Source organism: Echinops telfairi, unplaced genomic scaffold (assembly GCF_000313985.2).
Source record: "Echinops telfairi isolate 266 unplaced genomic scaffold, ASM31398v2 ScPeMD7_25;HRSCAF=90, whole genome shotgun sequence".
Classification (NCBI taxonomy): domain Eukaryota; kingdom Metazoa; phylum Chordata; class Mammalia; order Afrosoricida; family Tenrecidae; genus Echinops; species Echinops telfairi.
Window position 1 is genome coordinate 2,948,122 of NW_022103922.1, and position 16,242 is coordinate 2,964,363.

At 58.1% G+C, this 16,242-nt stretch overlaps 1 protein-coding gene across 1 annotated transcript in view; it reads left to right on the top strand.

The window, feature by feature from the left end:
• Positions 1-227: 227 nt before the first annotated feature.
• The window catches only part of MYMK (myomaker, myoblast fusion factor), a 17,813-nt gene continuing 1,798 nt past the window's right edge, over positions 228-16,242 (top strand). Inside the window, exons 1-3 of the mRNA XM_004714447.2 lie at positions 228-362; positions 6,995-7,109; positions 8,664-8,812. Of these exons, the coding sequence (XP_004714504.1) occupies positions 228-362; positions 6,995-7,109; positions 8,664-8,812 (399 nt within the window). The remainder of the gene's footprint in view (positions 363-6,994; positions 7,110-8,663; positions 8,813-16,242) is intronic.

Genomic DNA, 16,242 nt, shown 5'->3' on the forward strand with positions numbered 1-16,242 from the left:
ATGCTGCCCAGGAGAGAAGCACATAAGGCCTATGGCTTAACAACACCGGTCTCTAATAACAGGCAGAGGCCAGCTGGCCACGCGGTCCTGCAGCTGTCGGAGTCTCTCCGTGTGTCCCCAGCCTGTGCCTGATGCAGCCTCCACCACCCCACCCCACCCCCACCACAGGGCATTTAAATGCTCCTCATGGGCCCACAGTTGCTGGAACAACCCTGTCCTTCCTGCCCATGGGGACGCTCGTAGCCAAGCTGCTGCTGCCCACCCTCAGCAGCCTGGCCTTCCTCCCCACCATCAGCATCGCGGCCAAGAGGCGCTTCCACGCAGAGGCCATGGTGTACCTCTTCACCACGTTCTTCCTGGCGGTGAGTCTGGGCTGGGGGACACCCTCCTGGACGCCGGACCGAGATTTCGGCCCACTTCCCTGTCGTCATCGGTGGTGAAGGGATTGATTGGGAGGCCAGGTGCTGGGCCCCTTCTCTGGGCCTCAGTTTCCCCATCTGTGTCTAAGACAGTTCTAAGGGGCAGGACCTTGGGCTGCACAAACCACAGGTGTTCGGGTCAGCCGGAGGGGATGAGCCCTTCTGCGATAGCCCCTTGGTTGGGCCTCTTAAGACATTGAGACCGCCAGGCCAGGCTCTCCACTCCTCCCAGCCAGCCGGAACTAGGCACCCAGCATGGTCAGCAGGGCTCAGGCCTGGGGGGATGGGAGAGCCTGGAGCTGCCCCGGACTGACTGCTGGAAGGGCCCGCTCCCCCCCACTCCCCTCTCCCTGGGGTCCCCTCGGGCTCTTTCTTTGCAGTGAAGTAACTTACCCGCTCCCCAGCGCCTCTGGGTGACTGTCAAGGGCGTGTGAAGAGGGGCCGGGGCCCAAGAACCCTATCTGCACTGTCAGCCCTGGCTTACTTTCACGGTCAGCCCCTCCATCTCTCCAGCTCCACAGGGCCTTCTGGGACAATCTCACGCTAAACTCCCAGCCGTCAAGTCTCCTCTGACTCACAATGACCCTACAGGACAGGCCCTGTGAGTCCCCGAGCCTGTCGCTCCTTGCGGGGGAAGAAGGTCCCGTCTGTCTCCTCAGAGAGGCCTGGCAGTTAGCAGCACAGTGTGTCAGCGCCCGGCCACGAGGGCTCACCTGTAATTCCTTCTTCATAAAGCTCTCGGTTTCCATCATCCGTCTGTCCACCTAGTGCTTGATCCACCCCCCTGCAGCTCAGGGCCTCCCCGCCCCCTACTCCTGGCTGCCCAAGCAGCCCCACCTCTCGGGACGACCCAGACCCACTGTCCAGCAATGCCCCTACCCCGGCAGTCTCCCCTTAGCCCCAGTGGGAGTGTGCAAGAACTGGACTCTCTGTGGCCACGGACATTTGTCTGCAGACACCTGTTCATGGTCACTGCCGTCCCGAGCTGACCAGGCCAAACTTGCTGTGACAGAAGCCACAGGTGCAGGTGGGGGTGCCGGGCCACCCTTGGGTGCAGGTCCTACAGAGAACAGTGATGGGCAGCTTGCCCCCCTTGATTCACACACTGGCTCGTGCACCCCCGGCCGGGAACAGCTCATAGCGGAGGGCCGGGTGTCTGACGGCAGTCTTCCTAGAGCCCCCATCACAGCAGACCCAGGCCGAGGAGAGGCTGAGGCCCAGAGGCAGCCAGGCTGAGGCCATAGCTCTGAGAGCCCCTCCCGCCCCAACTATTTTGTCAAATGCCATTCCTACAGCCAGCAGGGCCTGGGTGGGGTTAGGGCTGAGGGTCTGCGGGACAGTTAAGGAACAGGATCTGGGAGGACAGGCCTCAAGGGCAGGGGAGAGGAGAAGCTGAGCCTTGCCCCTAGGTCCGTGGGTGACCCAGCTAGGAACCACAGGGACCCTCAGGCTGCCCCCCCCCATCTACCCCACCCCACAGCTGCCACCCCCTGTGCCTCACCCCACCCCACCCCACAGCTGCCCCTGCACTCCCCTCCAACCCCACAGAGTGGCAGGACCATCTGCCCTCTGACAAATGCTCTCGGTTGAGGGCAGGCGGGCCTTTCTGAGCTCAGATGGCTAGGACACACCCTGCCCTGCCCCACCCCACCCCACCCAACTCATCCACCCCCACCAAACCTACCCCACGCCTTCCAGACTCAACCCCCCAACACATCCACCATTGGCCACCAGCATGCCCTGTGTGGGAAGATGGTGTGTGTGCGGAGAGGGGAGAGGGTCCTAGAGGCTCAAAGGCCAGTGTCCTGCTCTGAACACCTCGTCCCACCTGCCCAACAGACCTGAACTCATGGGGCCCCTGGCCAGCCTGCCTCCTAGCCTTGCATTCCGGGTGGCGCGACGGAGTGCTGACCATGAGCGGGGGGACAAAGCAAGGACCAGATGGGCTGCTGCTGCTCTTGGTGGGCACCCATCACCCAGAGCCCCCATGGAGCCCAAGCTCCTCCTCTAGCAGGGAGGCCTGGGCCCAAGGGGGGGCGGGTCCCAAATACCATTCGAGGGAGGAGCTGGGAGGGGAGGAAGAACGCCTCAGCCCCCCATGTTCCCATGGACCTACCTGCCTCTGCTCTCCAGAGCCACCATGTGCAAGAATTCAGAGCGCCTTGATCAGGCCCCACCTGAAGCTCTCTTTCCCAAGCTCACGAGCCATTTCCACTGCCTGGTCGCTCTCCTCCAGCCCCCCCACAGTAAGTGTGGCTTCAAAGCTCACTGCTGTTGTCTATGCTGGTCTGACCGGAGCAGAGAAAGGTGGTCTTCTCCTCCCTTGTGGTGGACATCACTGTCCACGAGCCTCCCTACGTCCATCGTGACAGCAGGGCAAAACTCCACCTAGTCCCACGCCACTCTCGCAGTCATTACTGTCTGAGCGCAGGCGCAGCCGCGGTGTCCACCCATCTCCTCTTGCTCCTGACCCTCTGCTCTACCACGTACGATGTCCTTCTCCATGGACTGGTCTCTGCTGACAACGTGTCCGAAGCATCTCAGCAGAGTCTCGCCGCCCTTGCTTCTGGGGAATGTACCTGCCTACAGCTTCCAAGACAGATGTACCTGCTCACCTGGCAGTCCGTGCTTGTGATCGTGAGATGTTGTGTGTCCACGTCCCTGGGCGGAGATTCCCAGTGGGGTCTGGCAGTTAAAGCACAACCTACCCCCCATGGTGAGCCCTAACGTGATGTCATCAATCCCATGCTGGGATCTGCTTTGAGCAACCAATCAATCAAAAGGAAGTTTCCGGAGGTATGGCTGCTTTCAGTATCAATGGACACTGTAGGGAAGCTTGCCTGCTCTTTGCTGGGTGTGGACGCTGCATCTGGTTTGTCATCCAACCTCCGGTTCTTTTGACTTGAGGCAGTGGCCTGCCACGGTACCCACGAACCATGGTTCATCGCCCTCTGCAGACAGAAGTCTGCCATCCACCTGCTGGTCTCCAGTTCATCAACCCCTGCAGCTACAGGGGACAAGGGAGGTCGCCCACCTGACATCTGACCCACAGGCTGGGAACTTGCCCACCTTGACAATTTCCTTGAGAGAAACCTCCTTATCGAGATACAGAACATATCGATGCTTATCTATATCTGGTCTACACATCCACCCGGCTGCTAACCACAAGGTCAGCAGTTTGAATCTACCAGTTACTCCTCTTGAACCCAGCCTCAGGCAAATAGCATCACCAATCTCTTCCAGAAGGACCACAGTTCAAATGCACCAGTCCTTTTCGGTCTTCCTTATCCAATGTCCAACCTTCGCATGCACATGAGGCCTTTGGAAATACCTTGGCTTGGCTTGGTTCCACCTTAGACCGCAAAGAGACTCACATCCTTGCTCTGGGACACTTTCCAGAGATCTTGCGCAGCAGATTTGCCCAAGGCACGACGTCACTGGATCTCTTGACTGCTGCTTCCATGAACCCTGATTGTGGATCCCAGTGCACTGAGACCCTTGACAACCACAATCTCCTCTCCCTTGTGGCGATGTTGCTCCTCCGAGGGCCAGTTTGTGAGGGTTCTTGCCTGCTTTCCCTGGAGCTGTGGCCCAAGCCACGGTCTTCCGTCTTCCCCGGCAGATGCCGCAAGTCCTCCTCCCTGTCACATGTCACTCAGCCTCCCTCCCGTCCTGAGGCCATGTTCTCCTGCAGAGAGCCCAGCTTCTGGGACTGTTTGCTCCGTGGACAAACTGGAACACGGGCCCAATTCTGATGCACCCCTTTCCTGATCTGAAACCACACACAGCCCCCAGTCTGTTCCAACATCTGCTTCTGGGCCCATGCCCAGTTCCGCGTGTGGGCGCAATGGCGTCTCTCCAGCAACGCCGGGGGCGAAGCCCTGGGACCAACGCTAACCTCACAGCCAGGGACTCAACCCAGCAGCCGCTCCTCAGAGGTAACGAAGAGTCTGTCTGTCTGTTGCCATAAACATTGACCTTCTCAGGTGCCCGCCGGGCAGCTCCCCTCTGCCCGGCCGCAGCGATCACCAGGACTCAGAATGCACTCAATGGCAGGGGGGGCAAAGACAGTCTAGGACGCCCAGGGAAGCCCTGCTCCGTCCTACGGGTCACCGCGAGTTGGAATCCACACACAACGGCCGTGGCACACGGCCACGCGCACTGCACCCACCGAAAAGTTGGGGTTCATCTTCACCCAGAGGTACCTAGAAAGAAAGAGCTGGTGATTGCCTGGTGAACCAGCCACCGGGAACCCAGTTCTACTCCGACGCAGGGGCTGCCAGGAGGTGAGCACCCTGTGGCTTCAGGCCTTGCACAGGAGACCCCAAGGGTCCCTCCACAGACCCTCCAGCCGAGCCGGATGCCCAGACCAAAGGCCTGGGCTGCTCCTCCAGATGCCGCCCCCCCTCCGGAGCCAAGTTCCAAGCAAGTATGTCCTGAGATCGACTATTACGGAAAGCGGGCGGAATTCGAAGGCCTGAGCAGGCACCGTTTTCTTCTGGAGGGGAGACGGGGAAGCGGGCTGCGTGGAGGGCACTCGGCACGGGCAGTGTGGTTGTGAAGTGGCCGTTCAGTTAGGCCCGGGAGGATGTGTGGAAGGATTGGGGGTGGCAATCCCCAGACCCTTTGTCCAGCATCTAGTGGGCACGCACACCAAAGCCAGGCTCAGGGCCGCCCCACCGTGCACTCAGATGCTGTGCAGAGCAGAACGAATCTGTGGGGCGTGGAGGTCAGCCCTTTCTTCTGGGGTACCTCTGGGCCAGGTGGAAAGTCACGGGGGCTTTACCCAGCAGTGGGGGGGAACTTTGTGGGGACACAGGGGGGTCTGTGCGATCTTACAGACTTGGCCACTCTCAAGAAGCCAACCAGTATAGACCAACCGTCTTGTGACAGATGCTCTGGCCCCGCCCAGCACCCACAGAATCAGCAGCTCCGGGGTGGGGCTCAGCAACGTGGGTCTTAACTCCCCTTCCCCCAAGGGGGGGATTTTTAAATAACCGAGGGTTTCTGCCATTATTCTTGAGTGCCTTCACGGCAAAAACCAGTCCCAGTGTCCGCACAACCAGCAGTGCCGGGGATATCCGGGGACATCCGGGGGCATCTGGGGACATCCGGGGGCATCTGGGGACATCTGGGGGCATCCCGGGGACCCGCCCGACCCTCCCTCTCAGAGTTGCTCCCACTCCACGACCCTAAGCGCAGGTTTCTCGCTCGCCGTCCGAGTTACTACCCGTTTGATCGGGGCAGACAACTCCTCACAGAGCACCGTGCTCACGGCAGACCACCATTCCCAGTCGACCTAGACAACTGTTTGGCTTCAAGAAGACTCCTGGGGATACTGGGGGCTTCAGACTGAGGGCAAGAGTTCGGGGATCCAGCCAGCTGCCACGGCCGCAGACCGTCTGGCGCCCAGGAGCCTCTGAAGGTCTGTTGTGTCATCCCCTCCCTTTTGATCACTCGGATGCAAGCGTCCAGCTCTGGTCATGGGGCTCCTTCCACTTCCTCTGGCCTCAGGAGGCCCTTGTCCGTGGAGGGGACGAACCCCACGCACACTCCAGACCCCAGTTCCTGACTCTGCTTCCTCCCTCTGGGCTCCAGACCCGGGGTTGGCATGGGAACAGCCTCTTGCCTGCTTTGAAAAGTCCAGGCATGACCTCGCCAGCCAGGAGGTAGAACAGAAGTGCCACACATGGTACTATTCAAGGGGAAGCTCCGGAAACCGGGACCCTAAACTCCAAACTATGGAACCAGCTCCCACGAGGTGAACATAGGGAACCCAGCAGGCACCCGCCCACTCTCTCTTCAGCACGGGTGTGAATGTATCTGTCGCAGAGCTTTGGCCAGCTTCTCAGGGGCTTCCAGCCCATTGGCTCAGACTCAATCCGCAGTCACCCCCACAGGACAGGGTGCAAGACTGTCATGGTTTATAGGAGTAGAAAGGCTCCTCTTTCCTCTGGGGAGCAGCTGCTGGGTTCAAACTTCCGACCTGGCAGTCAACAACCCACTGTGTAACCACTAGGCCACCAGCGTTCCTGACGCAGAACAGCCCACTGGGCCACCCTGCCCTCAGTTGGAGGGTCTTTTCTGCCCCTACAGGCGGGAGCTCGGGGCTCCACATGCTGCAGTCATTTGGGGATTTTTTTTCTTCCAACCGAGGTAGAATTCACAAAGCATGAAATGAATCCTCTTAAGCAAGTCAGCACATTCATTCGCAACGCTGGGCAAGCAGCATCCTGCACAACCAACCGGGCAGGGCTGCCACTAACCTCCCATTCGTAAAGCCACCGCATCGTGGCCTAGCTACGGAGCACAGCAAGGAAACCGCTTCAAGTGAAACCAGCACCTTGGCCGCATCCCCACAGGCCCCTGGGGCTGGGTGACAGGCTCGGCCGAGGGCTGAGGCCCTCGTGTGAGGGTTGCATGGTGTGTCCCTCAGACCCTTGAGGGCTGGGCCTTGCTGGGGATCCCAGGCCCAAAGAACCCCTGCGTCTCTCTGCTGGGCTAGGCTGGGCCGGGCTCCTGGCCGGCGAGGGCTCCGACCCTCTGGCCCACTGAGCACCCGGGTTTCCTGACAGCTCCACCATGCCTGCAGCGGCCCCGGGCTGGCCATGCTCTGCTTCCTGCGGCTGGACCTCCTGCACTACTTCAGCGTCTACGGCACGGCCCTGAGCATGTGGCTGTCCCTGATGGGTGAGTGTGCCCTGCCCCCACCCGGCACTCACCGGGTGGCCCCGATAGGAGAGTGTATCCCGCGCCTTACCCCCTACCTACTGGGTGTCCTATGGCCAAATGCACCCCCACCTCCACCCTGCGCCCACTGGGTGTCCCTGGTCAAGGAGTGCATGCTGCCCTGCACACCGGGATCACTCCCAACCTTCCCCTCACCCCAGGGGGTGGTCAGTCCCCTGACCTCCTGAGACCCCTTCCTCACCTGGGCCCCAGAGAGGAGCTGGACACAGGAGAAAACAACCTGAGCACCCACGCCTCTCATCGACTCTGAGCTGGGCACACGCAGCTCCCAGGGACACCCAGACAAGGAAGGGGCAGGCCCCACCTTCCTGGGGGCACTGTAGACAGATGAAAGTTTGCCTCCCAGGATTGTCTGGGGGCTTCTACAAACGAGTGCATGCTCACACACAGGCACAGAGGCACATACACACGTAGACACATGCACACATGCTCACATACATGTAGACGCATGCGGATGCACACTCATACATATACACATGCACTCACTAGACACATACACAAACGTAGATTCATGCCCATGGACACACACGTACTTAGACGCATGCACACACCCGTGTAGATACATGCCCACACACATACACGCATGTAGACGCATGCACACGTGCACACACAGGCAGATGTTTCCTGCGGGGTCGTCATGCTGTGTGATCACTTTTCTCCACTTGTCACAGTCACTGTCTCCCAATCCCCCACCCACCCAGCCCGGAGCTGCCACTGCAGGAGGGCCGGAGTCTTGTCACCTTTTTGAATATACGTGCAGGACACATTGGCCCATCGAGCATTTTCAGGTGCACAGCTTAGTGCTACCAAGGGCCTCACCTGGGGTACACCCCCACCTCTCGACATCCAGCCAATCCCACTGCCAACCCACAGCCACCACCTGGTCACAGTTTCAGGGACTGTGACCCTGTGTGGGAGCACACAGCCTCATCTTTCCCCCGCGTGTAGCTAGGGAGGCTCGAACCGCTGACCTAGGCTGGACAGCCCAGCCAGAAACCTGCGGTGCCACCGGGGCTCCTGAGGCAGCACCCAGTCAAGCAGAAAAGGAAACTCCGCTCCATCGAGTGGATGCCGACACAGTGACCCTGCAGGGCAGGGCAGAACTGCCTCTGAGTTTCCGGACGGTGACTTTTCACAGGAATGGAAAGCCCGTGGAGTGCCGGGTGGTTCTGAACTGCTGACCTTGTGGTCACCGCCACTCCTCCATCAGCCCAACATGTAACCATGGTGCCACCAGGGTTCCTGAGCCAGCACCCACCGCTGGTGCCAACCGTGACCACCGTGAGCAGACACCGCTGTTGGCACCGCAGGCTGTGTGCTCACAGGCACTCGGGTACCTCCCTCTGTCCACGGGAAGCAGCAGCCTGCCTTCCCCAGGAAACCGCTGGGGTCTCTGGCCCCTCGGACCACCCTGGCCTCTCGGGCTGAGGGCCATCAGTCACCCTGGGACCCCAGGGAGCCTCAGCTCCTCTCTCTGCCCCACCCCGCCCCCAGCACTGGCCGACTTCGACGAGCCTCAGAGGTCCACGCTGGCAATGTTCGGGGTCCTGACCATCGCCGTGCGGGTGTACCAGGACCGCGAGGGCTACGGCGTGTACTCCGGCCCCATCGGCACCGCTGTCCTCATCATGGCCACAAAATGGGTGCGTAGTGCCGGGCCGGGCCCCCGCCTGGCTCCCGTCCGGGCTCCAGGGTCAGCAGTCTGGACATGAACCTCCACGTCCTGTCTCCCCGCTGGGCTGGGTGTGGACCTAGCCTGGCCCTCAGCCCCTCAGCCTCAGTTTCCAAACTTCAGAGTGGCTGTGACATAGCAGTACAGGCCGGATCTCAGGGGTCAGTTCAGGGACCACTGGAGAAGGTGCATTATCGAGACCGGCCCTGTGCCCAGCTCCTAAGGGGGTGTGTGAGTCCCCGTGGTGGGGCCGCTGGGCCAGCCATCTCACTGGGGATCCCCTCGCTTTCCTGAGCCTCTGCCTCACCAAACACCAAGGTCTTTCACGGGGAGGCAGTCTCCCTGTTCTCGCCGCTCAGGAATCACCTGTGTTGCTTCTATGGCTGGTTTGCTCTTTCTTTTGACAGCCCTTGGCATATCCGATTTTCAATACATGTTCAATATTCAACACAGCCAGCGCGGCCGCTCAAAAGCACCTGTTCTCCTCGGGCCTCCTCTTCCCTTTCTCCACGTGAGCCTGCGCAGGAGGCCGTGGAGGGGACCGCAGCCCGGGTCAGGCACGCCTTAGTCTCCAGAGCGGGGCCTTCGCTTTTTAAGATTTCAAAAAGAGCTCGTGCAGCAGATGTGCCCAACGCACCATGCCACCCGATCCCCGGGCTGCTGCGCCCACGGCAGTATGTGCCTGCGATGTGTCTCTTCGTTTATCAGAAGTTGTCTGCGGGTCCAGTTGTGAGGATTTTGTTGCCTGTCAGCAGAGGTGCCATCCAAGCGGGAGGCTGCAGTCTTTCACACACCATCACACACGTGCATTCTCGGCAGGCAGGGTCGCATTCCGTCTGGCCACGAGTCCGCCTCCCTTCCTTAGGCCACCGTCTCCTTCACGGCGTCCTGGTTCTCTGATGATTTGCCCAAGTGTACACAGGGAATGCTTCCTGGCTAGGCACAAGGTTCTCCTCCCGCTGGACCCATAGGTGACGTCTTGATAAATGGAGAAATGGTTGACGTTGTCAAGGATTTGGTCTTGCTTGGATCCACCATCGATGCTCGTGGAAGCAGCAGTCCAGAGGCCAAACGATGCCTTGCCCCAGGGAATCTGCTGCAGGAGACCTCTTTAGTGCGCTGAAGAGCAAGGTTATTACTTCCAGGACTAAGAGGACTAAGGCGTGCCTGGCCCAAGTCTACATTGCATCATCTGCGTGTGAAAGTAGGGCATTGAATAAGGAAGACCGTGGAAGAATCAGTGCATCTGAACTGTGGCACTGGAGGAGAATATTGAAAGTCCTGTGCACTGCTAAAAGGACGAACCGGTATGTCTTGGAAGAAGCTAAGGCCAGAATGCTCCTTGGAGGCAAGGGTGGTGAGGTTTTGTCTTCATGCTTGGGGCACGTTGTCAGGAAAGAGCAGTTCCTGGGGAAGCACATGCTTTTGGTGAAGTGGAAGGGGCAGTGACAAAAAAGGAGGTCCTTGATGAGGTGGATGGGCGTGGTGGCTGCACCAGTGGGCTCAGGCACAGGGACCGTTGGGAGGGCGGTACAGAACTGGGCAGTGTACACAGGGTCGCTACCGGTCGGAGCTGACTTCACGACACCCGATGACATAGGCACCCCCCTGCCACACACCTGTCCCAACTTTGAGCCCCACAGTATCCCCTACTCTGCTCAGATGACTCCCTGCCCCTCCTTCCCCATCCATGAATTGCCTCTGCAGGAAGACCGCCCGGGCTCCCCTTCTCTGCAGCGCCACTTACCCTCTCTTAGGAGCCATACAGCTGAAGGCCTTTGCACAAGTCAACAAACCACGATCCAGCTGGCGTCAGCCACGCGCTCCCGCCCCCCGTCCGCATCCTCTTCCAAGTCCGACTGCTGATTCTGGTGGCTCCCAGTCCACGCACTGCTGCGACTGTTTCAGAATTACCTTCCGCACACTTTCACCTGCGTGCCATTCTAACGGCCCCACGTCCAGTCTGCACGTCCGTCTGAGATGAGGGCAATGCCATGGCCTGGGCCAGGCACGCCCTGGTCCTCAAGGTGCCCCATTGGGTCGTAGCACTTCCCACCTGTCTCGCGCCGAGTTTCATGTCTCAACAGCTGCCCCCAAGCATCGATCGTGGGCCCACGTGGAATGAAATCCTTGACGACTTCCATCTTTCTTTCGTCACCGTGGGCCTGATTGGCTCCGTTGCGGGGATTTTTGTTGTGTTTACCTCGAGGTACAAGGAGCCTGTGGGTGCTCGCTGTTAAGTGTTGGACTGCCAAGCTCAAGGTCAGCAGTTCGAACCCACTGGTTGCTTTGCTGGGCCTAGCTGAGTCTGTGTGCTCCCATGGAGACATGCAAAGCCTTGGAGAACCCCCTGGCGGTGGTGTTTGGTGCCACCAAGGGTGCCCCCGCTCAGAATGACCCTGTCACACTGAGCGAAAGCTCGCCCGGCCCTGTGCCGTCCCACAATGGCGCTTACGCCGGAGCCCATCGATGTAGCTGCGCTGTCCATCACCTTGCTGAGGTTGCTGGTTGGCTTTGCTTCCCACGGACTCACGGTCCAGACTGAAGGCTGTCCTCTGTGATCTCAAGCCAAGTGCCTCAAGCCCGCCTTGGTTTCCACGAGCACAGCGGCGCCGTCTGCATCTCGCAGGTCGTTCATGAGCCTCCTCCTGCCCTGATGCCGCCCTCTGGTCCGTTCCATTTTTGTTCCCCCTCCTCCCCCCTTTCTCTCTCCCCTCCCCCTTCCTTCCCCAAAACCATCCAAGTCTACTTCTTTGGTACGAAGACCTTTTCCTCAATTTTTCATTCTTTTATAAGAGTGGTCGCAGACAGGCTTCATCATGATGGAATTGCCTACCTTTACTCAGCATGCTACCTTCCAAGCTCGTCACTGTCGGTCCAGGTAGACGAGGCTAGAGAAACAAATCCAGGGAGACTCATGTGTGTGTAAGAGAGAGCTTTATATACAATTGTATATTGAGCAATTGTATATTCAGAAAACATGCCAGCCCAGTCCAGATCAAGTCCGTAAGTCCGATATTACCCATGTGTCCGATACCTGTCTGTAAATTCCTCTTCAGACTCATGCAACACATGCAATGACACCAAGTGCAGGAAGATCACAGGCCAGTGGGTGGGAAGTCTTGGATCCAGTGGCAGTGGAAGCATCTCAACACTGACAGGGATCTCCACGTGGCTCCTCCAGCTCCAGGGCTCTAGCATAGCTCCGTGTGTCTTGTCAGCAGGAATGTCTCACAGGGAGTGTCTGTGTGCCCCGCCCCCAGAGAACTATTGATCTCCACAGTACCTCCAAATGAGGTCATCAAGCTGTGGCCTGATTGACAGGCTAGCCTCCACCCCTTCACAAGTTGACACCAGATGATGTAACTGCCACACCATCCGTGTGGTGAAGTGTTTGAGAATTACTTATTGGTAGTATTCCATTGAGTGTCTGTGTCTGAACCAAAGTTTGCTCGCCCATTCCACCAGCAATGGGCATGCCGGCTGCTCCCATCTTCTTGGCACTACGACCAGTCTGGCGGCCATGGGTGTGCCAATGTCCTGCTTTGCTCCTGGTTTCCTGAAAGTTTGTACTGAGGAGAGAGATTGCTGGGTTGCGGTGCCTTGTTCTTGTTCATAGAATCCATCCTCACAGATTGCTTGCTCAGCATATAGATTGAATGATACGGTGAAAGGATCAACCCCGGTGTACTCCTTTCCTGATTTCAACCCACGCAGTGTCACCCTGCTCTGTTTGAACAACTGCCCCTTGGTCCGTGAACAGGTTCCAGGTGAGCCCACGAAGCATTCTGGAATTCTCATTCGTGGTCAAGTCGCGCCTAGTTTATTATGACCCTCACCACCACCCATACAACGTCAAACGCCTTTGTATGCACTAAAGAGAAGGAAGCCTCTTTCTGGCGTCTCTGCTTTGGGCCAAGATCCTCTGGCATCCGCAGTGGAGCCCTCCTGCAGTGCCCTCCTCTGAATCCAGCTTGAATTTCCGGCCCTGCCTGCTGATGTACTGCTGCAGCCACCACCGATGATCTTCACCAACATTCGACTTGCTCGGGATGCTAATGCGGCTGTTTGATCGTTTCTGCATTCTATTAGGTCACCTTTCTTTGGAATGGGCACAAATATGAATCTCTTCCATTCAGATGGCCAAGTAGCCGTCTCCCAAATTCTGGGGCATAAACAATTGGGTGCTTCAGCACTTCATGAGCTTGTTGAAACATTTCGATTTGTATTCCGTCAATTCCTGGAGCCTTTTTGTTTAGTTTTGTTAATACCGTCAGGGCACCTTGGGTCTCTTCCTTCCAGACCATTGGCTCTTGATCACTCATTTCCTTCCGTAATGGTTGAATTCTTGGGAGTATGGTGACTCTGTGTCCTGCTTCTGAACTGTATCACAAGAAATATCAAAGCTTCCTGCATCATCCAATTTTTGCTCATAGAATGCTTCAGTCTTGCACCTTGAGGTTTGCATGTTCCCCACCATTGGTTCAGCTTGGGAAATGCTTCCTGACTCCAGGTCTCGTTTCATGAGAATACTGTGTCCTCCTGAATTGTCCTCTGAAACTTTGAGCTTCATCTTTCAGCTCTCAGAACTCCGGTGTTTCTTCCACTCACTTCAGCCGCAGTGTCAGGCTCTCCTCACGTCCACATTGGTCTTTTCTGTCTTTGTAATGACTCTGACCTTCTTCGTGTAAGATGTGCTTGAGGTCACCCCACGGCTCGCCAGGTCTTCTGTTAGCGGTCTTGCAAAATTGTATCATGTGAGCTCTGGTGGGTTCCTATCACCAAGGCTGTTTTCCAAGTACTGATCCTTCTTGTTTCCTACCTTCCCATGACAACCACCAATCATTTCAGGAGCCCTGGTGGCATAGTGGATTATGGATTGCGCTGCTAACCTCAAAGCCAGCAGTTCAAATCCATCAGGTGCTCTCAGAGAGAAAAAGGAGGTTTCTTCTCCCATAAAGGTTTATAGCCTGGCACACCTGCAGGGGCAATGCTACCATGTCCCATAGAGTCGCTGTGAGTGGAATTGACTATGGGGGAGTGAGGTGGGTTATTTCTAAAATCATCAGTAATTATCAATGCATTCTTGGCTGCATGGTTGATCAGTTTCAGGCAGCAGCAATCTCTAAGCATCTCCAACATCATGTTCTTTGGCGCTGGAAGTCGGTGCATAGATTTGATGGTAATCGCCTTTGTGTTAATGGTCTTCCTTGCAGGAGTAGGGCGATTAGGTTAGCGTGGATCTTAAGCTACTCAAAAAGAATATTTCTCGTTCAATACAAAGGAGCTAATTCCTGGGTCCGCTGTGGGGTTGGCAGTTCCTGGGTCTGCTGTGGGGTTGGCAGTTCCTGGGTCCGCTGTGGGGTTGGCAGTTCCTGGGTCCGCTGTGGGGTTGGCAGTTCCTGGGTCCACTGTGGGGTTGGCAGTTCCTGGGTCCGCTGTGGGGTGGCCGGTGCTGGTGAGAAGGACGAGGGCTGCAGAGAGGTCCGTCTGGGAGAGCGCCCTGTCCTCGTGGCTTGGGACTGAGTTAGGGGGAGGGTACGGTGTGCCGGCAGCAGGAAGGTGATGCTGATCCTGGGCACAGAAGCTGCTGGAGCTGCGGTTTCCACCATGAAGTGCCACCCTGGCCGAGGGAGCACCTGGTGAGACCCTTCAGATGGGATCTCCACCCCATACAGCTCCCATTGTCCTATCAAGTCTGCCTGGCGGCAAGGACTGCACACCCACTCAGACTAGCCCAGCAGGTGGGTCCCCAGAACAGAGAGGGTTAGGACAGGGAGGGACATGGACACACACCTGGACAGCCAGCCTGCCTCAAGGCCCAGGCAGACACCGCCCCCTTATTTCTACCTGTCTCTCAGAGTCTCCACCCCAAATCTAGCAGAGGCTGAGGTTTGACCCACCACCATCAGGGATGTGAGTCTTGTCCAGGGTCCTGGGCTCAGGGCTTAAGTCTTCGACTGGCTGCCTTGTCATTGGCGCTCAAGAGGGGGTCCTTTGCTGACCAGGCGAGGGACCAGGAATGACCCATTTTGCAGATGCGGGCAAACACCTTGAGTCTTCATGGCCACCTTTCAAAATCTGCCTCCCTCTCAAAGAGGGTTGGCCGGGGAAGAAATGCAGAAAGATCCAAGCCAACCTTGGGCCATCGGGACAACTCAGGCCCACATGGGCCTGGAGGACAGGGCAAACTGCCCCTGTGGGTTTCTGAGACTGTAACCCTTGATGGGGATAGAAAGGGCCATCTTTCTCCTACGGATCGGCCGGTGGTTTTGAACTGCTGACCCTGCGTGAGCAGCCTGGCTGGTAGCCCACTGTGCTGCCGGGCCTCCTCCAGGAAGACCAGCAACCTGCATATGAACGTGGCTGCAGGACTGTGACCACACCAGCCTGCCTGGTCCAGATGGAAGAGGATCGCACCCCCACCCCCCACCCCACCTCGGCCCCTGCTTTCTCGATCAAACTTTATGTCAGAGCTGTGGCTTAAAGCTGCTTCTTGAGGGGTCTGGCCTGCCCTGGCCCCAGGAGGGCGTGTGAGGTAGCACGTGGAACGTGGCGGCAGCAGCCAGTTCTCAGCTGGCCGGTGCAGCCTGGGCACCGATGGCTGGATTTCTACAGCAGGAAACAGACCCGGGCTGCCTGCGCTGCCTCTCTGGCTGGCCCTGCTGCCAGTGCCCGTCTGGGGCTGGGGCTGGCTGCTCGTGAGTCAGACCCGCTCCGGCTCGCAGTGCCCGGGCGGGTTTCAGAGGGGACCCAGCCAGGAGCAGCTGGGCGGCCTCCCTGTGCCCAGAGCTCCAGTCGTGTTTTCTAGACCATTTAGCGTGGAGTTTATTTTGGATTTCCAAGGGCAGTTGGTTCCTGGAATGAGGCAGATGTTCCTCCTGGCACCTCGTGCCCTCTGGAGGGAGCCCCAGGGAAGGAGAGCGCGTTCAGAGACTGAGAGCAGGGGTGACAGGAGGCGTTGCATCACCTGACCTTGGGCACACAGCTGCGACCTTGGTCCCCAGCATGTAGGGATCTTCAGCAGGTGTGACCACCTTGGGTGGTGCATGCGACCTTGGGTGGGCACAATGGCCTGGGGCGGGTGTGCGTGGCTCTGTCTGGGTAGGAGTGTGTACATGTGACCTTGGGTGGGTGCATAAGACCTTGGGTGGGCACTGACGACCTTGGGCATGGGTGTGCTGTTGGGCAGGTATGATGACCCTGGAAAGGTAGATGATTTGGGGGCAGGTGCTTGTGACCTTGGGCAGGGTTGTGATCTTGGTAGGTAACTGTGACCTTGAGCAGATGGTCGTGGCCTGGGACAGGTGCCTCCCCCCACAGGGCATCCCCATGCAGGCACCCAACATGGCAGGGTTGGTTGAACAAGGACTCCAATGCTGAGGTCACCCACACTTCCCG